General features: G+C 43.3%; 1 protein-coding gene across 1 annotated transcript; it reads left to right on the forward strand.

Annotated features, from left to right (window-relative positions):
• The first annotated feature begins 226 nt into the window (after positions 1-226).
• On the forward strand, positions 227-21815 carry LOC121300002 (rho-related GTP-binding protein RhoA-D). The gene is made up of 5 exons (XM_041228320.1): positions 227-337; positions 18323-18480; positions 19955-20075; positions 20445-20575; positions 21116-21815. The coding sequence occupies exons 2-5, from the start codon at positions 18325-18327 to the stop codon at positions 21287-21289; spliced, it is 582 nt and encodes a 193-aa protein (XP_041084254.1). The 5' UTR covers positions 227-337; positions 18323-18324; the 3' UTR covers positions 21290-21815.
• Positions 21816-23358: the final 1543 nt, after the last annotated feature.

Genomic DNA, 23358 nt, shown 5'->3' on the forward strand with positions numbered 1-23358 from the left:
AAACGAAGCAGCGTGAAAGATTTGCTCTGTAAATCACCAGCGCGCAGTGCAGCCTTGCCGAGCGGCTCTGCGTCTTTAAGAAACATACACCCCCGCCATACCCCACACCTTCTCCCATGATCCTTGTTGTGGGAATGATGTCATTATTTTTTAACAGTGAGGGGGAGGAGATTTAAATTATTCCAACAGCTGCGTCCCCTCCCTCGTCGACCCTGCAGTAAAAGCCTTAACTCTGTCTTTCAGTTGGAGAGGGTGTGTTTTTGTTGAGAAATACAGTCGCTTTAACACTGCAGTGAGGGCGGCAGCGGAGAAAGCGAGAAGAACACGACTGGGAAAGGTGAGAGGATGCGCGTTTAAAATGATGATGGCTTGCTGTATATTGAAAAGGCGCGGTTTAATATATATATATATATTTTTTAAAGTGCTAGTAAATAAGAAATGAAAAAGTAGGCGGTGTTGTGTCCAGTTGCCGCTGGTAATATAACTTCGGCTACGGCGAAGCGGACGATTACCGAGATGAACTGCAGCGACGAGACAAGTTTCTGAAAGGGTTACGTCATTGATGTTTGTTTTTTTGAACAAACATTTTTATAACCAAGTGTACATTTGCGTTTATAACAGCCAGGGCAGGGGCAATGCTACCAGTACAGCGGGTAATACCAGGTGGCTCCTTAAGAAAGAAAAAAAAAACAAAAAACAAAACACACAACTTGTCTGAATTGTTAAGATGCCCTATAGCGCAAAGGAATACGCGGATTTGAAGTTTGGGTTGTTTGCTGTGGCTGGGGCTGCTTAGTTTTCAGAGACCCAGGTAACAACCCCTAAATAACGCACTGTTTGCGCCATTGGTGCATTAACGTTTACTTATCGATGTAAATTATCGTAATTTCCCCACCTTCTGAATTGGCTATAGGCGGGGCAGTCTGTGTAGCCATATGAACGAATTTTAAGCTTTTTGTTTTATTTATTTTATTTATTTAAATAAGACTCGTCGTTGTTAAAGCACTTGGTGAAAACCTAACCTTGACCGTTAAATGTTTTGCATTTTTAAATGATCCTTGCCACAAACGAGAGTTGTTGAAGCTGGTGCAGCTGGGCACGGCTGCGCAGCCGGCGGGAGTAATGCATGTTCACCGCTCCTGCGCTACCCTGGGATTCGCAGAAGTTTCTGGTTTTTCCAAGAACTGTCATTTTTTTTAATGTGGCAGATATATCTTAAACACCTTACTCCATGCAGTATAAAAACGTGTCAAACTGAAACGTGCACAAAGTTTTTATAATGTAACTATTTTCTAACCGTTATCAGACGCTGTCTATGTTCCCCCCCCCCCCCCCCCCAAAAAAAAAAAAAAGCAGCAGCAAGACGTAATCCAGAGTAACAAACCGACAAGGCCTGACTATGGAGGGGGCTCTCGGTTAAATTCACCACACCCATGTCTCGGCGCTTAGTCACTTTCTTGGGAATACAGAACCGCATTGGAATTACTGGGCCGTGACTTGCCAGTTCAGTTAATAAACTGCACTTTCCTCAACTGCAAAGTTTATGTAAACGTTGCCAGAAAGCGACTTCAGGCATTGATTCAGCTGCCATATAACCGCAGTCTTAATGTTTAGTTTGACAACAAGGCCTTAACGTGTTTTATGCTAACCTTTTTCTTATTCAGTATTTGTTTTAGGGTTAAAATGTATCGGAGTAAGTCGGCGCAAACCAGGCTGTTGGGTGACCGCTCTTTATCAATGCCTCTGTCGCAATGTTAGGCTTGCTTTGTGTTTAGTGATATTGTGCCTGAGAACTGGGTTTTGTGTTTGGCATGCTGCTTATAGAATTCTCTGACCTTTTTAATTACCTTGAGGTAGAAAAACAGTAACTTTTAAACAAATGCAAAATCTGACCCCGTTCTCGGTTTTGTAGCAAAGCGCCAAAAGTCTGCTTTCGCCCATTGTAGCGAGATAACGTTATCCTGGCACGGGATTAATGGAGTCGTGCTGCCATAGAGGATGAGAATAAGCTGTTTACATTGGTTTGAGTTCGGCACGGCGCTGTTCATGTGCCAGGGGGTGTGACTGGAATTATTACAGAAGAGAACCAAGTTTCAGAGCAGGCATATATAAGCCTTGCAAACTGCGTTATTTAGTTAATCAGCTGTGGCAAAATAAAAACTTGAGTCAGCAGGGTAGAAGAGCCACTTGTTCTGTTTTGTAGGTCAGAGATGGTGTCTGAAGGACTGGTAATATCTGAGAGAGGCCTGGCATGCAAGGTGCATAACATAGCAAGAACAAGGGGAGGCTGGAACCCTTGTTCACCAGTGAGAGCTTTTAGAACTGATGTGCCTGGTTTTTGTGTCAGACTCTCCAGCTAAAGGTTACTGCAGTAAACCAGTCTAATCTGTACCATAAACCTTTATTGACGTTCCAGGGTTTTTTTTATGGTCTCTTAAGTAGTTGAAGGCACTGTTGATGTGATGCTGGTGAGGCGAGAAGCGCTCGAATGGCTTTTCAGCTAATTTAATTACATTTCTTTCTTTTATTTTTGCAAAGTTCAGGAGCTGCTCTTCAGTGAGAAATAGAACCACTCTGAATTATTATTGCAAAACATAACACAAATAAACAGGTCCATACGTGTGAACTACTTTCCTGTGAAGACAGCAAACTTTAAGAGTAGCTGGCAAAGTAAACTATGGCTTTTTTTCTTTAAAAAAAAAAAAAGAAAAAGTCAAGGTTTATTTTCCTTTTCTCTAAACCTGTTGGCTGCATAACAGCAAATGTCCACATGGAGAGACCGGAACACATCCCCAGGTTTGGATACAGATGAGTAATCTCTGAGAGAACCGCAACGTCTTGAGTGATTTGCTTTTCTCTGATCAAAATGAGTCGCCTCCTGGGTTCTCTGTCTGGCTGAGAAAAAGACATTCGCGGGGGGGCGATTGCTATCTAGATCATAAACCCTTGGCGCCCTTAGAACCCTCACTGCTGTGTCATGCTGGGGTGTACAGTGCTGATACAGACATGCAGACCGGGTCAGTGTTCCGTGCACAGCAGGCTGGACTGTCTCCGAGTCCAGTTCGTGCAGCAGTTCCTCATTAAAGAACAAGTGTTCTCTTCTACCTGGGTGAATGCACCTGCCCCAGTTTGTTGTTTTAGTGCATTATGTTGGTGGTGCACCGCAGTGTTAAGCCTGCAGTTTTGAAAAGGAGGCACACAAGTGTCGAGTGGCTAACTGGGTCACCCCTCCCCAAACCAAAAATCCAATAAATAGGCCAGTGTCTACTGAAATATAGGAATAGCCCTAGAGAGATGTCTTTGGGAGCTTTTGAGATTTGCTTCGAAGCTGCAAACCAAGCTCCCAGATGTACTTTTTAAAATAGGTTAGGATCTGCAGGGTTTAAATAAACATTAACCCAGCAATTAAGACTGTAACGTTTTAATTAAATGAGATCCAGCTGCATGGAATTGAGAAGCTGCAGTAAAGAGACACCTCGAGCATCTTTAGCACACTGTTGAAGTGTCAAGCCCTGCCCTTGAGTTCGGAGATCAGCTTGCTGTCTGGTAGTTCAGTGAGGCTCTGTGTGAAGCTGTGGTTTTTTGGTTGCAGTAAAGCTTGCAAATAGAGCCAGGAGTATGTCTGTTTAGTCTTTTGGCAAGAATGATTTCAGTAGGATTCTAGACATTTTGTGGCCAGTGGTGAGGTTATTGGGAAGTGATTTTCAGATAGTGTCCAGTGACAAGCTTGAGGCTTGGAGCCTGTACTAAAGAAACCAGGAGAATTTACTGTGTCGTTCGCTGTGCGTTGATTTGTTTTCTCAGATTTAGAAACTCTTTGCTATAGCAACAGAGGAAGACGGGGGGAGGGCATTGCATTAATTATGTGTTATAATGTGAGTTTCTGCATGAGTAACATTGTGTGCTGACATTGGAGTTAATCAAGTAGAACGTTTAGTGCCGAGAGCAACACTGCCCGGGTAACATTGTCAGTGCAGCTTCCCTACCAGTAATGATCTAGAGAAATGTCTCTCTGTTGCAAGCGGGGGCCCAAGATAGTGTGGTCTATATTTTAAACTTTGAGCAAGATGCCAGCAAGTTGTAGGTAGCAAAAATATTAAATGTGATCTGTGCAGTTGGTGCACTTTTCCCTGACTCTGGACTCGAATCCAATTTGGAGATGATTCAAATCAGTCTTTATTCACTCAAATACAAAAACAAAACAAGCTGAACAGCGTTATGGGGCTGAATTTAATCTTCAGAAGTCTTTGCTTGTACTACGCATTCCTAATTTGAAAACGAAGAACGCAGGTGCGAGCTTCACTAGCCAAGGTGCAGCCCCAAGCCATCCTACCTCCTGTATTGCAGACAGTGGACCAACACGTTCCACCCACTGTGTCTAACGCTGGCCGTGAAACCAGTAACCAAAAAGCAATTCCAAAGGCTTCTATCCGTGGGGGTGTTTGTGTGTAAAGGGAGGTTTTGACTCGGAGGCTGACTCAGACGAGAGATTAAAGTTTAAGGTTACTAGGTCATTTCTTTATCGGTCCTTTTTGTTTGTTTATAGCAGTTCGCAAATATATCAAACAATTTCCAGAAAACACATTTGTTGATCCAGGAAATGTGCTTTTAATATTTCTTGGTTGTAAGAATGCAGTATTGAATATAGGTGGGGTAGTTTTGTGGGCAGAGCGCTCAGTGAGGTTTCTAGGGATGGATTAGGCAAAGGAGCGGTGCAGAATACGTTCTACAGTGTTAGAAACTCGCATGAGTCTGGCAGCTACTGTAGACCTGCCTCAATCAAGTTTATTATTGAAATGACCTACTTTTGAGCTGGGTCATGGCAGAACGACTGTTCGGAAGGGTTGTCGTAACCGAGGGAGTTTGGTTTTCTCTTAGCTGCTTCTCGTTCGTCAGGGTAGCAGCAGTTGATGGAGATGAGCTGTGTTGGCGGGAGACCTCGTTGCCAGATGGTTCATGCAGAGACACTACCTTCCCTGACGGTTGTTCCCCCTCAATCGTTTCCAGCTCTTTCCAGGCTGCGTGACTCACAGCTAAACAAGCCATCCTGCTTAGTCACAGATAAGGGGCTCCTTGACAGCTGACCACACAAATTAGAAGAAAACACTTAAGTGCCGACAGCCTTCCTTTAGATTTGTTGTGGGAATGAAATTGAATATAAGTCTATAAGTATGTGGAGGGGGATTTACTCTGGAAGAAAAACACAGCATTTTGTTAAGGCTACTGTACATAAAACAACAAAGTGAATCAACCCCCTTTCTCTTAAAGATCAGTCACACTTTGACTGTGGCTCATGGTAGATAGGCTAGTGTCTAGCTTAGAACAGGTACTGACTAAGAGAGTTGATGTGCTTCGTGAAACTGACCAAGCGCATTCCTTTTCACTAAATCGCCTGCGGAGCGTGACCAGTTTCTGACTGGGTGCCAGGTCTGTGGAATGAGGAACCTTGAAGTGTCATAATCTGTTTTGCTGAAGGAAATAAAAACCTTTCGAGAAGAGGTGGACCAGCATCATGGGGCTGCCCATTGTTTGTGTTCATGGTTTCCCGCCCCAGTTCCTTGTATCTATTCCTTGTTGCTGGTGGTTCAAAGGGGATGTCTTATAGTTATTTTTAAGAGTGCTTACCGTGACTGGGAAACAGTGAAGTGGCTGGGGTCCAGAGTTGCAAGGGGATAGGTTAGGTTTACACCAGGTCTCTGTACACACAATTGAGAGTACCAGATTGAGGCCACATGGATTATTTTTCTGTTAAGTTTGGAAAAAAATAAAGTCAACAGGATATGATGTCTAAATCAGAAAATGCTGCAACGTTAACTAAACTACAAGTTAAGATATTTCATATCCATTCCAAGTTTCCCTGAGGGGGGGGGGGTGAAAAGGTAGCTGTTTCTGAATAGAGGGAGAGCAGTACAAAGGTAGTCTTTGAACTGAGAATCATTTTTAGAATGGTGTTGATGCCTCGCTTCAGAAACGGGAGCCAATGTTTTGGTCCCTGAAGGCTTGTCCTATTTGGAGAAGCTGCTGTGACTTTGCAGAATAGATGCCTTTCTGTGCACACCTGCATGCAGGGTAATCTACGGGAGGCTGAGCTGATACTGTGCACAGAGTATGGCTCTCAGATTTCTGCTGTTTTTGAGAGCCTGTCGGCTTTGCTGGCTTTATTTGAAAACCTGTTTTTAAGTCGGTCAGGTCTTCTTAAAGTTCTCCATTGTTGCAGAACAACGCGACCACATTTTTCCTTTTGAAGAGCATAATCTGGGCAGACAAAAAGAGCCCGGTGTCATTTTAAGAAACAGTCTAAAACTGATCCAGAACAACATGAAGCGTCTCTGTTTTTTACACTCCCATTTTCTCCTGTTGACAGCAATGTGAAGTCATGTTCAGTATTAAGTCTGTCCCTGTATTTAGTATCTCCAGTCCCAAATGTATCAAACCATTTTAACAAACCGCCTGGCATTCAACACAATGAACTTTTGATTAAAAAATCTAGAAACTAAAACAGTAAACTAGAATAATTTCCATATAAAAAAAAAAGTGTTTAACCAGCTAAATTGGGTGGACTGGGACATTTAAGTTCTCAAAACGTTGGTATTAATTTGACCTTCAATGATAAAGTCAATCCCCTGTTAAAACCACGTTTTATTCGATCCCTTGACTGTCTTAGGTTTCATTTTATATTCTGGGTAGTGCCATGCATTTGATAAATTTCAATGATAATCTCTCCAGTGTATCGTGAAAACGATTTGATTTATTGACCAGTCCCTAATTCCGTAAACGTTTTAAAGTTTAAAAAAACTTCAATTCTTTGTGACTTTTTTTTTATAAGGAACAAATCCCTTTTTTTCATTCACAACAGAATATATGGATCTCGTGTATGTTCTGAACGATGGCTGCCTGTAATTTCTGAACCATTCTCTGACTGTATGCACCCAAGTCCTATAGAATGTGGACATGTTATGTCCCACGCATTGGGAGAGCAAGTTTTTGGAAATGGACCGGTTTGTTTGCCCTGTGACACTATAACACTTAGTCAACTAAACGCATGTCACATGACATCATCAACGTTGTCATGCGGCGTGCGGTGACTCGAGCTATAAATCAAACTTGAGAGAAATTGCAGGGTTCATAATTCCAGCACGTCTTGTCACGCGGGTAGTACGTTTTGTGAAAATGTTTGCTGTATCTGTGCTTGCTGCTGTTGCAGCAGTGGTAATCAGTAATAGTTCATGCAGTGCATGGTGTCGTCAGGGCAGATAGAACAGAAAGATAAGGCTGTTGAACAAGCAGCAGTATTTTGCAAGAGTCCAGGAGACTTTAACCTCTCGTCCTGAAGAAGTCAGAGATTTTTTTTTTTTTTTTTTTTACAAGGATTAAATTCAGTTGGTTATGGGGGGAGGGGGGTACTTTTTTTTAAATAAAGATGTTGATAATTAACTAGACTATAAGATTTACCCAGCTGTGTCTGGTTAAATAGTTTAGTTTTTTTAAATAGTTTCACAAGCTGCCACGTTGTTTGGGATCGTTTTGTCTTTTCGTTCTGAGGTGGACCGTCGGCACCGTCTAGATGCAGAGGGCTCACCCTGGAGTGGCGCCTGCAGTCTGCTTTTTCCCAACAGCGTTCGCGAGCTAAACAAAGGCTCAGGTATGCTGCCTTGCGTCCCTTTGCTTGTCACTACAGCAGTCTGACGAGTCTGAGTTGAGTCGCCATGGTTCTACTCTTTCTGCTGGGCATCGTATCCTCTCGCTGGGCCCTGTGTTCTCTCCCTATTGAGTGTACAATCCAGGGCGATGGGTCACCGCCTTCCTTGACAGTCTGAAAATAGCTGGAGACAGCTGAGCAGTGATTCACTGCAAATCACTTCAGTGTAAACTTTGCTCCATATCCACAACCCTCCTTGTGGAGCTGTAACCTTCCAGCTACCTTTTCCTTGTGTTTAAGAGTAGTAAACATGCCCTCATTCCTCATGTATTCATTGCTGGAATGTTCTTTGCCCGTTGTCTGTCGCTGTTCCCCAGCGCTGATCACTTCTTTTGTTCAGACTCCACACCAGCCCGGCCTGACTCCCTGTCCAGGCTTGCTACAGTCTGTACTGTCTGATGGCTGTTGAAAGAACACAGTGGCTTGGAATGTACTCTAATGCTTTTAGTTTCATGGAGACTGACTTGCCTCGCATTGTCCAATCCACACACACCTGGGACTGTGTGATGCAGGTGGAATTTAGGGAATGTTGATTCATTAGGCTTTGACGGCGATGCTTGATTTTAATTTGCATCTTCACATCAGATTGCGTTGAATACTTTTTCTTTTGCTGGTGCTGTTTCAATCACATAATATCAGACTTTATTGAGCGATTTTGGATTCTGTGGATCTGTGCGAGGTGTGTGTGTGTAAATCCATCTGCATGTCACGCTTTCATTATATCTGGAAGAACTGCTTATTAAATTGTGAAGGAACTTGCTATTGACAATATTTATTAAAAATACATTCTGATAGTTGCGAAATGAAAGGCGGCACTACTTTTGTCATCAAGGAGAGATTATATCATTGGTTTATTTGTCTTTTTTCAAAGCTCAAACCCTGTTCAAATGTATAACCTATTTACTTTATCAGGGTTCAATTTAGACACCATAATTGATTGTCTTATTCAAGTTCCCTACCGTTCAAAGTGACTGTGGAGAGAGTCAGGCAGATTGGGACTGAGGTTGGTGAGTTTTTTTTTTCTGTAAAAGCGATAATTGAAAGTCCAGTGATGAAACCAGATAAATCCCAATTCAATCCTTTTCCCATTAAGTTGAAAAATGACTGACTGAAAGTGTTCTGGTATAAAACTAATTGTGTGCGATCACTGGAATTGCAACACAGATTTATTTTCAGCTTCAGTTGGGCAAGGGTTGCTTGCAGGTTTTAAATGGGTGGTGTTATTTCTTAACACAATCAAAGGAACTGGACCACTTCAGTCTGGGTCTCTCCTAACCAGTGCATGGACTGTGCATAGGGGTCCTCAACTGGACCACTTCAGTCTGGGTCTCTCCTAACCAGTGCATGGACTGTGAATAGGGGTCCTCAACTGGACCACTTCAATCTGGATCTCTTCTAACCAGTGCATGGACTGTGAATAGGGGTCCTCAACTGGACCACTTCAATCTGGGTCTCTCCTAACCAGTGCATGGACTGTGAATAGGGGTCCTCAACTGGACCACTTCAATCTGGGTCTCTCCTAACCAGTGCATGGACTGTGCATAGGGGTCCTCAACTGGACCACTTCAGTCTGGGTCTCTCCTAACCAGTGCATGGACTGTGCATAGGGGTCCTCAACTGGACCACTTCAATCTGGGTCTCTCCTAACCAGTGCATGGACTGTGCATAGGGGTCCTCAACTGGACCACTTCAATCTGGATCTCTTCTAACCAGTGCATGGACTGTGCACAGGGGTCCTCAACTGGACCACTTCAATCTGGGTCTCTCCTAACCAGTGCATGGACTGTGCATAGGGGTCCTCAACTGGACCACTTCAGTCTGGGTCTCTCCTAACCAGTGCATGGACTGTGCATAGGGGTCCTCAACTGGACCACTTCAATCTGGGTCTCTCCTAACCAGTGCATGGACTGTGAATAGGGGTCCTCAACTGGACCACTTCAATCTGGATCTCTTCTAACCAGTGCATGGACTGTGAATAGGGGTCTTCAACTGGACCACTTCAATCTGGATCTCTTCTAACCAGTGCATGGACTGTGCATAGGGGTCCTCAACTGGACCACTTCAATCTGGATCTCTTCTAACCAGTGCATGGACTGTGAATAGGGGTCCTCAACTGGACCACTTCAATCTGGGTCTCTCCTAACCAGTGCATGGACTGTGCAAACTGGACCACTTCAATCTGGGTCTCTCCTAACCAGTGCATGGACTGTGCATAGGGGTCCTCAACTGGACCACTTCAATCTGGGTCTCTCCTAACCAGTGCATGGACTGTGCATAGGGGTCCTCAACTGGACCACTTCAATCTGGATCTCTCCTAACCAGTGCATGGACTGTGAATAGGGGTCCTCAACTGGACCACTTCAATCTGGGTCTCTCCTAACCAGTGCATGGACTGTGCATAGGGGTCCTCAACTGGACCACTTCAGTCTGGATCTCTTCTAACCAGTGCATGGACTGTGCACAGGGGTCCTCAACTGCGTAATAAGAGCAGAGTATCGGATGAAGACATATGTAACCCGAAGCATCTATAGGAGCCGAGGATTGTATTGTTAAAGTGTGAAGATCAGCCCAAAATCAAGGCTCCCCGTGTAGAGTGAGACGGACGGACCCTGTCAGCACATAAGGTTCCCTTACCCAATTTTTCGGGTTCTAATAAATGAAACGTTACAAAGCCCAGTCACCTCGCTTCTCTTTGTGATGACTGACTGTTTGTGTTTGTTTTACAGAATTATTGCTAGTTCTCAGAGCCCCAGCGATTTGTATGGAGGTGGTGTGCTTCAGAGAGAAAGTATGATAGATACTGTAGGTAGTGTGTCCTCAGTACACTACAGAAATGATATGCATCGTGGTGTGCAAGTCACAGTACGTGGGATGGGTTGCTTTGCATGAAAGAGAAAAGCATTTTCATAGCAGATGGAAGAATGTAGTCCTGCTGTACTGTATCTTTGATTTGAGGGTAGTCCTGAAATCCACGCCTGGGACCAGACAATGCTGCCTGTTTAAAATGACCTGTTCCAGGTGCAGTACGAAGGATTTGAAAACCAAAACCGATCTGGCCTAGATTAGTTCTTTTTAAGTTGATTTTTAGAGCAAATTAACCTTCAGATCTTGATCCTAGTCTATTCTGCCTGTTCTCCACGAGGTTGTGAATACGGTTCGGATGTCTTACTTGTGTGATAACCCTGGAACTAACCTCGCCATTGCTGTGCTAGTGTGTCCAGTAAAAGCAATCTGCAGCTTGGTTTACAGAGGGGTGTAGCGGCGTGCAACACGGTGCATGGGGTGCTCCTGGGCCGCTGGACGATGCATAATAAGATCAAACGATCTATACTTTTTTTTTTTTTTTTTTAGACATAAAATGAATTTGTGTTCATACAGACACTTCGTCATTCAAGAACAGTTTAGTGAACTACACAGTTCTCTGAACCTTGTTGTGGTTTTGGTCTTGTGTCACAGTACACCGCTCCTGTAAGAAAACGGTATATGCGCTAAAGAAATGACATGGATTCGCAGTGCATCGTTACACCCCGAGTGCACACGATTCAAGAAACTGGCTCGCTGCGGCATGAAAGTAAAGAAGTGTTCCAGAGGGCACATCTTTGAACAAGTCCTGAAAAAAGTTCTGTGCAGTTGCTGGTTGTGATCATTGTGAGATGCCCTGAGGGAAGCTGGGTGGTAATTCAGGCTGTCGTGAACGTTTTTCATCTGGTGTTCACATCCTGTGGGCTTGAAATATCATCGTATTGCAGCAGCAACAACAAAAAAATGTGAATCCTGAAATTCAATGTTTTTCTCCTCTAATGTGTGAGTCATTCTAAATACGTGCATCCGTCAATTCATATTAAACTTGAATAAAATATGGAGATGCATTCATTTGAATATTAAATATTTGAAAGGCTAAAGTGTTCATGTGTAAGCTGTAGCTTTTTGTTTTGTCTATATTGCTTCCAATATTATAAAGTATTTTTAAAGTGTGTAGCGAAGGATCATTTGCATTTATTTATCATGACGTATGCTTCAGTAAACCTGTCCTCATTTGCCCAGCCTGCTAATGTCTCATAAACCCTTTCAGATGTGACTTCCTATCTCCAGTGAATGGAAACCCTAACAGCGCCCCTCAGTTTGACCTCTGACCGCCACTGTGTTTCTGTTTCACTGCCAGCATTTACAACACTGGTCATTTCAATACAAACCACGTTCATTTTGCCTTTCCCCTTTACATGATGCAACTGGAGAAGCGTTCTTTGGAGCTGATGGGCTCCCCCATTTTGTGTATTTATGCAGTGTGTTCCTAGCTAGTGATCCTCTGGTGTGTGCTGTTGATTTACCGTGATCTCCCCTCTGCTGCCTGGCTTCAATTGTGTGAGTTTGTACTAGAACTTCATTGTCAGTGGATGCAAATAAAATTGCCACTGGCACCCTACAGATGGTCTTGACCAGCAGCCAGTGCTGGCTGCACTGAGAATGGATCACTGGTCTAATTAAAAAATAACTAGTTACCAAATGCCATTGAATATCCTCTCCTCTCTCTCTCTCAACCCCTTGTTAAATTAATGTTGAAAAACGAATTTAAACAAAGCCGGTGTTTTCTTTTCACGCAGCCCGGAGGCAGGTCATTCAATCCAAACGTTTTTCTTTTTTATGTAGGTGTTTCTTTTCAGTTGATTGTGCAAGTTGCAGTGTTTTATGTATTGAAATGGTGTGATTTGTTACCAAAGAAACTGGTAACATACGTCAAATATAGCTAGGAATTTGTTTGCAAGGTGAACATAATTACAGCTTGTTTGCTCAGAATTTACGCAGTCTAATATACTGTGATGCGTCACATTAAAATTAGCTATGCTGTTGAATTATTTAACTGTGACCAAAAACTGATCCATCTGTTGCCCCTGTGATGCTGCTGGCAGTCTATATAGTTTTGGTTTTTTTTAAACTCCCTCAAATTGCCTCCTCACGCTGAGCGTCATTCCTCTCTTCAAACAACAAAGAGAATTGGCAGACGGACCCGAATCTGGACCTTCCAGGACGTAACTGAAAATGAATTGCAAAATATACTGCAAAACAAAGATCCTGCAAACACCTAAAACCGTCATTGAAACTTTGCTTTCAGTGTTTTCTGACCTACTGAAATTCAAACAAATCCAATTGGAAGATGTAATAAATACGGCGTTCACAAACTGGGCCGACTCCTCAGAGAATTCTGTGCAGTGAGAGTCGGACGGACAGTGCTAGAAAGATGTTATGTAAAGATGTTTACTGGACTATTTAAAACTAAAGCTTTATTAATTGTAATTGACAATGTACTTCAGATGTTGTTTAAATGTAATATTTATGATTTTTAATGTTCGTGGTGTTTATTGATATTTATTCTGTAACAGCTATAATTAAACCAATATACAAAATCATATTTAGCACACAGCCTCGCTTACTTTATTGAATGATTCATAAAATATGCACGCTGCAGACCTAGACTCATAATGGGAAACTGTAGTGATCTCCAGGGGACTGTTATAGTCCCTCGCTGGTAACTGTAGTTCTTCCCGGGGGGGGGGGCATAGTTTCCTGCTGTGAGCTGAGGTCTGAAGTCCATATTTTATTGTATCTTGAAGTATGACAGTAACAAACCTGCGCTTGTTGTGAGTCACGGTGCTAGTCACACTGAAACTAACCTTTTGTTACTGTTAAAAATGCCTAGAGGCTTGGGCCAGTTTCTTATTGACTCGGGTGTACAGTCCAATTTAAATAGAACAGAATATATATATATATGAAGCACAGCCAAAGGAGAGAGGCGATGGAGTGGCGTACTCTGAGGAGCGTGCAGGCTGGCTGACTCGCAGAGATTACTGCAACACCAGGACTTGTGGGTGAGCCCTCAAACAAAACACTGCCCTTCCTGCTCAGAATAACAAACAGGAATGGGGAAATTGCAGCTGTGCTGCGTCCATTACAAAAGAACAGTCTGCCCTACTTTACACTGAAGGACTGAAGAAGCCCAACTATTATGTGACTCTTGTTTTAACTGAGTTTTCAAAGCTTTCTTTTTAAAAGATAATTCTCATTTGGGACTTTAAAGATTTCATTCTAACCATTTGCAATCGCAAATGTAATTTTATTTTATTCCAGTCGGAATGATCCGGTCACTGTTGATTTGGTAGAGCGAGAGCCGGTAGTGGGACTTGCTGTTTCTTGGTGTACTGTACAGTCGTGTTCTTTTCAGTGCAGTGTTGACTGTCTCGTCTCTTGCCATCGCACCACTTCACTGTGTGGTCCCGTATTTCCCAGGCTGCTTTGCAATAAGTGTGTCGGGAGCATGTGAATGGCAGGATGTGTTCTACAGCTAATAGCATCCCCATGGAAACTGGACACATGCCGTCTTGTAAATAAGGCCCCCAGTCCAAGCAGCACAGGCTTCCTTTTGACTATTTTGCAAATGTGTAATCTACAAAGAAAAGTGTGTGAAGCTTTCTTGAACAGTTCCATGTTTCTGTATTGAGAGAAACTGCTTTTATTAATGAACACGTTGTTAATTGGCTTCAAAACAAATTCTGTGGGTTATTGTTTTTTTTTATATATATTTCTAAGTATTTTTTTGCTTTGTTATAATACAGTAAAGCAGAGTAGAATAATATTTGAGTAATTGAGTGTAAAAGATTTTTGTCCCAGTTCAGGATCTGCTCTTCGGTTCAAGTTGTCTGTCGCACTGTACCTGTGGGTACTATGGGGTACTATTCAGGAAGCTGAAGAATTGAATGGGAAAACGTAACATGCTCCTTACCCAGCAACAGAGGCTGTAAAGCTGCAGTATTTGTAGAGAGTTTGAATACAGTAACAACTGGCTGCCTGGAGGAATTTTAATTGTTTTCAGTCTGGTTTTGAAATCCTTCCTCCTTCGCTCCCTCAAAAAGGAAGGAAGGGAGGTGCATCGCCTGATGCTCAACTCCTGGACAGAGACAAAGAGCAGTGTTTGCACATGTGAAGGAGGACTTGATAAAGCACTGTGACAGCCAGGCGAGGTCATCAAGGAGGACGATTGTTGGGGCTGAACTTTCCACTGAACAGCAGGAAGGACAAGGAACCCCCGGAGAGCTCTGACCTCGCATATGACTTCCTTTTGTGTGGGGGGGGTCCCTCGGCCAGCACCAAGCCTAAAGCATGACTGTAAAAGTTATGGATAAACTTTTAATGACCTCGAAATCAAAGCTGACGGCACGGTTTCAGTCTGTAGTCACAAATTCTGAATTTATTCGTCAACTCTCAGTACAAGACTTTACAAAAAGTAATGTAACTAATTACTGGTTTATAGTTTAGAGCTTTTGCGTTATACAAGCCTTAAATGTTTCGAACTGTGTCTGTTAATGTTTTCTTAGGTCCAAGACTAGTGCTAACCAGGACCTGTGAAATCAGCTTCTGTGTATATTTATATATGAACGTGCCGAATGTCAGTCTGCAGTAGGTTAGTATCCTGTCTGTCTTATGGTAATACTACTTGCTGTGATAGATGGGGCTGTTTCTTGAAATGACATCTTCAGAATGTCTTCCCTTTTTATTAAGGGCTTCAGGAACATACCTGCTGTAACTGCTGACCAGGTTTGAAATCTTTTTTTTTTTTTTTTTTTTTTTTTCTTTATTTAAATGAATTTTATCATTTGGTTTAAAATGTTTGAGTAAATGTTCAAGTCGGCTGATAATCTTAGTCTACAAGTACACGTCTTAAAGCTCGCTAAGTAGGGCCCGATGTCTTTGCAATGAAAGAAATGGATTTGAATCCCTTGCTTATCGCTCCTCTCAAGATTACAAACATGATCAGAAGTTCTCTTCCCTGTGATAATGGCCACTTGAGCATCTTTTAAATCCATTTGGAATCTGTGCCGGTACTATTCTGTTAACTTGCCACCTTCACCTCGCTGGTCGTTAGCTCGTGGGTTAATGGTGAGAGAGGCCAGCAGGTCAGGATTAATGGTTTTCCAGCTCTGTCTCTCTCTCTCTCTGGACGAGTCTGGGGTTCTTGCAGAGCTCTGGCCTCTCTCCAATGCTTGTGCTATCGACGCTGTCACCACTAACTCCCAGCTCTCTATATCTCCACTCCATTACTGTCCCCTTGTGAGACTCCAGTATTGATCTGTTTGTGTCACTGGTTCATAGGAGGCACGGCGTGGTACCGGGGCAGAGAATCTTATCCAAATCAAATCTGAGGCCTTTTCTTGTGTGTTCCTGACTGGTCTGAAGTGCTGTTAGCCACAGATCGCAGCTAGCATTAGAGGGACTGTGCTTTGTGGAAGGGTGCTTGGCAGTTTCTCCACAGATCATTGGTCTGTTTTATTATAGTCTGTTTCTGATAAACTTTTTGAAGGGTGTGTCCGTTTTGTTACTGTAGGTACGATAAATATTAAGGCCTTTTTAAAACTATTTTAATCTTGAACTTTTGACTGTAAAGTCTTGTGTTCTGAGAATTAACTTCATTAAACACTTAACATTGTTGAATTTAGAAATACTGAAAAACGGACCAAAAAAAAAAAAAAAAAAAAAAAGCACCCTGATAAATTCAACGAGAAACATTTTGACTGGAAGACCTCATTGAAAAAGACTCCTGTCACCGAATGTATTAAATGCATTGCAGTGTTTCTGTACTGTCCACCTCTTAATGTTAAATTGTGGATCTGATTCTAGGTATTTAATTGGTTATTTTGACAAAGATGCAGAGCAGTGGTTTCCAGTCATGTCGTGTTCGTGTATTGGCTGATTGCATCACCAGGTAAAAAGGAGCTGGTTTTAAAAAAGGAAGTCGATTTTTATTTATTTATTTATTTATTTATTTATTTTCTTCAATTCCACATACTTTATTTTTTATCTATATATAAAGTATTTTGTCACGCTAAACGCCCTCACACCTATTTTTACAGTGAGCGGAACCAGAATGATCTGATAAATTGAAATCAGACAGTCGTTCTGGAGAATCGTGGTGAGTCACATGCTTGACGTGTACGTCACTTCTGAGAAGAAGCCCCCACGTGTTATTTTTTTTCCTCGACATCCTGTCTCTGTTTTTGTTTTGTTTATTATGTTTGATATTCTTATCAGCAGTGGGGTCAGGTTGATTCACAGCAACGCCCTGTCAGGCTAGAGGGCAGGGCGAGGAAGCGCTACATTGTTTGGTTATCCATTGGGGTCAGTCTCCTCCCTTCACCAACGTGCAGGACCACACGGGGCAAGAGGCGTCCTGCCAAGGGCGTCCTGCTGCAGTTCTGCTGTCCCAGCTGCTCAAAGAGGAAATACGTCCACTGGAGTGGAGGTGCATTGTTCTGACAGCTGCGTTGTGATGGGCACGTGTTTTATTTAGACAGTGGATCGGTCAGTTCCAGCCGCACTTCTCACTGCTTTAATAATCCAGCTGCTTGTTCGGTTTCATGTGTAAATGTGTGTCTTTTGATCCCTGGTTGGTAGTGGGGCTGCTGGAGAAAATCCCACTACACCGAGGACTCCTGCGGTAGTGGCTTTCCAGCGTGGCAGACGAGTTCAGTACTGGGAGTTACTGCTGTTATGTGTTAACGAGACAGATTAGATTCTCTTTAGATATTATTTCATATTTTTGTTGGACCTTGACAAACCTCAATAATGACAGGGAATAATATAAAAAGATGACACATTTACAGCAACGTAGGCCTCTTTAGAACATTATAAGGTGTAAGGATTGAGTCGTGTTGTTGTGCAGATTTTGTTCGTAATAAATATCTTCAAAAATATTGCAATTTATTTAATGTTCTGTATCGTAAAGGTCTGGGCAGTTATGAATTCCCTATTTTTTCTATTCAGGATCTCTTTCCCACTCTGCCTTGCAGTGGAGAGCGAGCGTGTGGGATTGTGGCCTGGCAGCTCTCTACAGTCGCTGTGAGGAAACTGAAATTAATGGGCCATTACCTTAAACCCAGTCGACCTAGCGCTCGGCTAGTGAGATCCCGCTTCTGAATACAAATCACCCTGCCTACAGTACCCGTCTCCCTTCGTTAATGCTGGGAATGACTAACCAGTAAGAATAATATCAGAAAGTGGGGGTGGATGGCAGCCTGCGCACACAAGTGTCCAAGTGCTCAGGCTGTGCTTAGGAGAGGCCCAGGACTGAGTGGCAGGCAGGAGGGGCAGGGGGTCACAGAGCTGCCGTGCAGTAGGCGTACGATTTTGCTTTTTTTGCCCTTCACTTTTCAAAATGAAACGCTGCCTTCCCGCTAGGAGGACGTGTATCTGGTTGGGTTGCCGTTTTGTACAGCCTTGACGCAGTGTGGCACAGACTGGAAGAAATGCTAATCCGTTCACTAACATTTCAGACCACAGCTGTCTCTTTTGCAATTGTTTTGCGATTTGTTGATGACCAATGTCTTGGTGCAGCCTAACCAACATGACTGTCCTGGCTGCTGCAGCGTCTGCTTGACCCGTGCTCACTCTCCTGCCTCTTTCCAATGCTGTTTGATCTGCCCCCGTTTTGCAATTGTGCTGCTGTGATGTGATGATCAACCTAATTTGCATGTCCTAATTCAGAGCCGAATCTGTTCGGGTAGATGGGTCCAAATATATACTGTATCCCCCGATCATCTGTGCAGAACCAACTCGTCGTGTGTGTGTCTCCTCTAGAGATGGCAGCGATTCGGAAGAAGCTGGTGATCGTGGGGGATGGCGCCTGTGGGAAGACCTGCCTGCTGATCGTTTTCAGTAAGGACCAGTTCCCGGAGGTGTACGTGCCCACAGTGTTCGAGAACTACATCGCTGACATCGAGGTGGATGGCAAGCAGGTGAGGAGGGAGGGGGGCTCCTCGAATACAATGGAAAATATATAAGCAAGCTGTGCAGTTATTTAGCATTTTACTTTAACAGAGACATCTCTGCAATCATTCTCAAGTGCAGAATTCTTCCTTGTCTGGTTGAAACTGCAATTGCACAGTTGGTGTTACTGGAGGAGTTCTAACAAGGCATCCAGCTGCAGTACTGTTTTGCAGCAGGTCATACAAGTGAAAGAAAAAAATAAATAAACAAAGCTAACTCAGGGAAATTGGAGTCTTTAAGAAATTGGGACAAATCAAGACTCCTATTGCAAAGGTTTTTCCAGGTTTTATTTTATTAGCCATAGGTGAGAAGCATAGCCACTAAGCTCACAGTAAAACCAGGAATGGATCAAACTGCTCTGCAATGGGAGCCTTCTTCCCATCCCTGAGTTTATGACATGTTGGTATTGGTTCATTAGTGGGCGCGTCCCATGCTCTGAGCTCAGTGTGCCAGTATGGTGTCGGGGGGGGGGGGGGGGGGGGACGACGACGACGACTCTGCTGTTTTAAACTGAGATCCTGTCTCATGTGCTGGTCTACAGTGATTCTGAGGCCTCGATCACAGAGACGATCTTGCGTGAACGAGGAGAGGTCAGGGTGAGGTTGGTTTTGCAGCCGGTTTACAGTGATAGGAAATTTAAAGATAGATCTGTGTTACACAGTTTTATTTAGTTTTATGTCCTCGTTGGAGAGCGGAGAGAAGGGCAAGGCGGATTGTGACATGCCTCCCTCCCTCTTCCTGTCTTTCCTATTCTGGTGTTATGAAGGCTCTGTTCTCTTTTTTTTTTTTTTTTTTTTTTTTTTTTTTTTTTTTCTTTCCACTGCAGCGGCACGGGCGAGGCTGGAGTGTTGTAACAGTACTCATTTTAGCAGCTTCCCCCCTGTTTTATAAATATACATACACCAAATTGTACTTGTATGTACACAAACAGTCACTCACACATGCATTTTATTACAGCATGTCGTCATTGTTCTCAAACAGCTGACATGACGAGTTCTTTTGCTGTTTAACATTTGAAGTAAAGAACACATTTTGGCAACACTCTGAAATTCAAATGCTTCAGATAAGTAACTTTGGAGCTTTTGGGTTTCTGCTGTACAGCATAAGCAGGTTTTTTTTTTTTTTTTTTTTTTTTTTTTTTTTTTCCCTCATCACAACTAAAAAACGTATTTGAATGCTCTGGAGTATTTAGCCCGTGGTGCACAGGAACGTTTCTTTTTGTGATCTGCTAATCTTAACCAGCTGTGACCGGCTCCTGTTCACATTAGTGATTTGCTTTGAAGTGCTGTAGTGAAGGTGAACTAAAAGCATTGCGTCTGGTCTTTTGTTTGTTGCTGAGACTTATATTTCCATCAGAAATAAGTTGCGACACTCTTGGAATATGAAAGTCTGGCGTGATTGTTTTCCAAGCTTCAGCGGCTCTGCGTGTGTTGGTGTTTTCAGGTGGAGCTCGCTCTCTGGGATACAGCAGGACAGGAGGACTATGATCGGCTCAGACCGCTCTCCTACCCCGACACCGATGTCATCCTCATGTGCTTCTCCATCGACAGCCCCGACAGTTTAGGTAGGACAGTCAGCGAGGCTTCCTCGTGATCCCACTGTAGCTGACTGCACTGCCTGAATCTTTCCATAATGCTGTGTGTATTTTAGCCAGCAAGGCATAGAAATAACAAGTGCTTGCGGATCAGAATTCATTGTTGTTGTATTTCAGAGTGCTGTGTGAACGACACACCTTTTATGAAACATTTACTGAACGTGTTTGGTTGGCCTGGCTCGCTGTAATCTCCACTAAGTTTTGGAGCTTGCCTGTCTGGATACGTTTCATGAGAGGCCTGTGCTGCACTAGGAGCACTTTAAGCATGCTTATGTGTTTGAGGTCTGCGTACGAAGCTGTAACTAAGCAACACACATCTGGGCCTCCCCTTTCCTGCAGAGAATATCCCGGAGAAGTGGACCCCCGAGGTGAAGCACTTCTGCCCGAACGTGCCGATCATCCTGGTGGGGAACAAGAAAGACCTGAGGAACGACGAGCACACTCGGAGGGATCTGGCCAAGATGAAACAGGTGAGCTGCCAGGATTGGGAAACGCGCGGGCGGACGGGCCCGACAAACGAAACACAACAGAGGCATCAAGCGCTCCCGCTCTCCGGAGTGCAGACGAGAGGAGAGAGACGAAACTGTACTTCACACTGTCTGCTTGGGCCAAGCCTCGATTAGACATGCAGCTGCAGGGAAAAAGGGTTCAAGTCCTTTTTTTTTTTTTTTTTTTTTTCCTGTAGCTCTTACATAACTTAGATTAATTACTGTTATTAGTAATACTGCAACACTTGAAGAAAAACAGTGCTCACAAATAGAACACCAGACATGATCAAATCCATGTTTAAAGTGCTGACTTTTTACCTCAACTCTTTTTCAAATGAGCTGTCGCTCCACCCTCGCTCTCAGCATACTATCATCAGTCTGTTCCACTGGCAGGTGGCATTAACATACTAAACGTGTTTAAGGAACTAGGAGTTCTTGTTGTAATTTGGATCACCCTTCCCACCCAGTGCAGTGAAAAGAGCCTGCTTGTTGGTCCGCTGTAATGAAGCTCTTCTCTTTCAGGAGCCGGTGAAGCCCGAAGAGGGCCGGGACATGGCTAACAGAATCAGTGCCTTCGGGTACCTGGAGTGCTCGGCCAAGACGAAGGACGGAGTTCGAGAGGTGTTCGAGATGGCCACTCGGGCTGCCCTGCAGGTCCGGAAACGAAGGAGGAGGCAGCCCTGTCTGCTGTTGTGAGAGGACTGCAGCAAGACCTGTCCATGCTGTGTGTCTCTCTCTCTCTCTCATGCACACATTTCACGCCCCCAGAGAAACCAACAAGGCTGTAGCACAGGGTAGTACAGGTTCATAATTCTTCTTTCGGGGGCCCTAACAGTCAATCCTTTTTATTTCACCGGCACACCTTGCTACTTCTCGTACAAAAATGCAAAATAGAAATACTAACAGTAATAATAAATGCGTCTCTCTTGCAGAGTTTCATCTCTCTCTCTGTCTCGGCCCCGTGGCACTGTAGTAGTTGGGGGAGGTGGTTTGTATCCCGTTCTACATGAAATAAAAAAAGATATTTTTTTTTTTGCATTCCATCTTTTCATCTTTCTCCACGCAGAACAACTTTCCAAATGGAAGCTGTGCTGCTGGCAGTCCAGATCTGTGGAGCCCTGTATCCCCTCACACTGTAACAGGCGTGTATTTGATCTGTTTACAATGAGTCTTCATGTCAAATACGTGCCTTTACTTTTGCACACATCTCTAAACTTTCTTTTTTTAATGCAAGCACCGTCTCTACCCCACTGCGATGTATATTTAGTATTATGATGTGTGATAAATAGGAAGTGATGGATGCAATTCCAGAAACATTTCCTCCTGGATTTAATTAACTCCTTTTTTTTTTTTTTTTTTTTTTTTTTGTAAATTCAACAGCACTGTACAAAAGAAACAAACCGCTTGGGAGACCCTGTGTTTTAATGACCCAAGTGATTTGATAGTAGTTTTATAGTCCAGTGGGTGCTTTTCTCCTTTCAAAAGAACAGGAGTTAGCGAACGCTTTGAACACGTGGAGTAATGGAAGGAAGAAATCTAACATTTAAATGAGCAAAAAGTGGACCCCCGTAGGATTTGATACAGTTCTGCAACGGTAGCCCCATTTAAAGGGGAAACAACTTCCATATTAAAGATCTAATTTTTGTCTGTCGCTTCTCATCTTTCATAGACCCTTGTCGTTTTTTTTTTTTTAATAGCCCAACTAACTGTATTGAAACAGTAAAGCAATGCCAAAACAGAAGTGTAAAGAAATGCTACAAAATAGAACTACACAATAAAAAAAAAAAAAAACCATTAGCCAGCTAGCACATCCAGTAGATAGTCTGAGGGCTGGGTTAAAGCTGACAGAATGTGAGGTCAGAGTGCAGGAGGGCTGATTGGAATGAGTTGCTGCACTGATCTGAAAGACATGCCTTTCGTTACAGTCTCGAGAGAATTACAGGTTGCCCTCAGTGTGACTCGTCGGGGGGGGGAGTTTATTAGCTGGAAATTGACTGCCGTCTGGCACCGGCTCCTGTATGCTAATAAGTGCTAACAGTGTAGGTTGCTGGGATGTGAAAAACTGAACAATTGTGAAACTGACTTAACAGACTTGACTGAAACAAGGACGTTTAGTGACGGTTACAAAAATACAACCCAGTAATTTAATTTCTGTGCTTCAGTGATATCCATTAATACTGAGTAACAGGTAGTGTTGAACTGTCTAGCAAGCCAGAGGTGGTAATACAGTCCTGAGCTCTGCCAAAAAGCTGCCAGATGAAACGGATTCCCCAGTCGCAGTGCTTCTATCATTTACAATTTGAAGTGGGTGAGAAAGTGATCTTGTGCTGGGAAGGCTCCTCTAAACGTGTGCCTACTCTAGGAAACTCGATAGGGCAAGATTTCGGTTTTTGGTTTGGAGAGACGCGTGTCTTGCCTGTGCTGATAAACTGTTCTGTTCATGATTACAGAAGGATAGTGCTTCAAGGAGTGAGATCAGAGGTTTTAAAAATCACTTCCTGTCCAACTCATTATTTGGTGACACCTGGTGCCGAAGGACATCCTGTGATGTAGGTCACGGGGTCTGATTTCCGCTCCACCAGCAAGCAGCGCATTCATATATATGTATTTGCAAAGTAAAAAACAAACCATGGCCCTAAACAGCATCATGCTTTCTAATGACCCAGTGTATCTAACACAGCCTGATACTGTCCGTGTGATTGAAGAAAAACCCCAAACCTGTTGGGTACTGGTTTCCAGCCTCATTCTCAATAAATGTGCTATAC

Source organism: Polyodon spathula, chromosome 25 (genome assembly GCF_017654505.1).
Source record: "Polyodon spathula isolate WHYD16114869_AA chromosome 25, ASM1765450v1, whole genome shotgun sequence".
NCBI lineage: Eukaryota > Metazoa > Chordata > Actinopteri > Acipenseriformes > Polyodontidae > Polyodon > Polyodon spathula.

Coding starts and splice junctions, on each gene's coding strand:
- LOC121300002 (XM_041228320.1), top strand. CDS start 18,325: ATGGCAGCGATTCGGAAGAAGCTGGTGATCGTGGGGGATGGCGCCTGT. Junction 20,076..20,444: donor CGACAGCCCCGACAGTTTAG/GTAGGACAGTCA, acceptor CCTTTCCTGCAG/AGAATATCCCGGAGAAGTGG. Junction 20,576..21,115: donor ATCTGGCCAAGATGAAACAG/GTGAGCTGCCAG, acceptor CTTCTCTTTCAG/GAGCCGGTGAAGCCCGAAGA.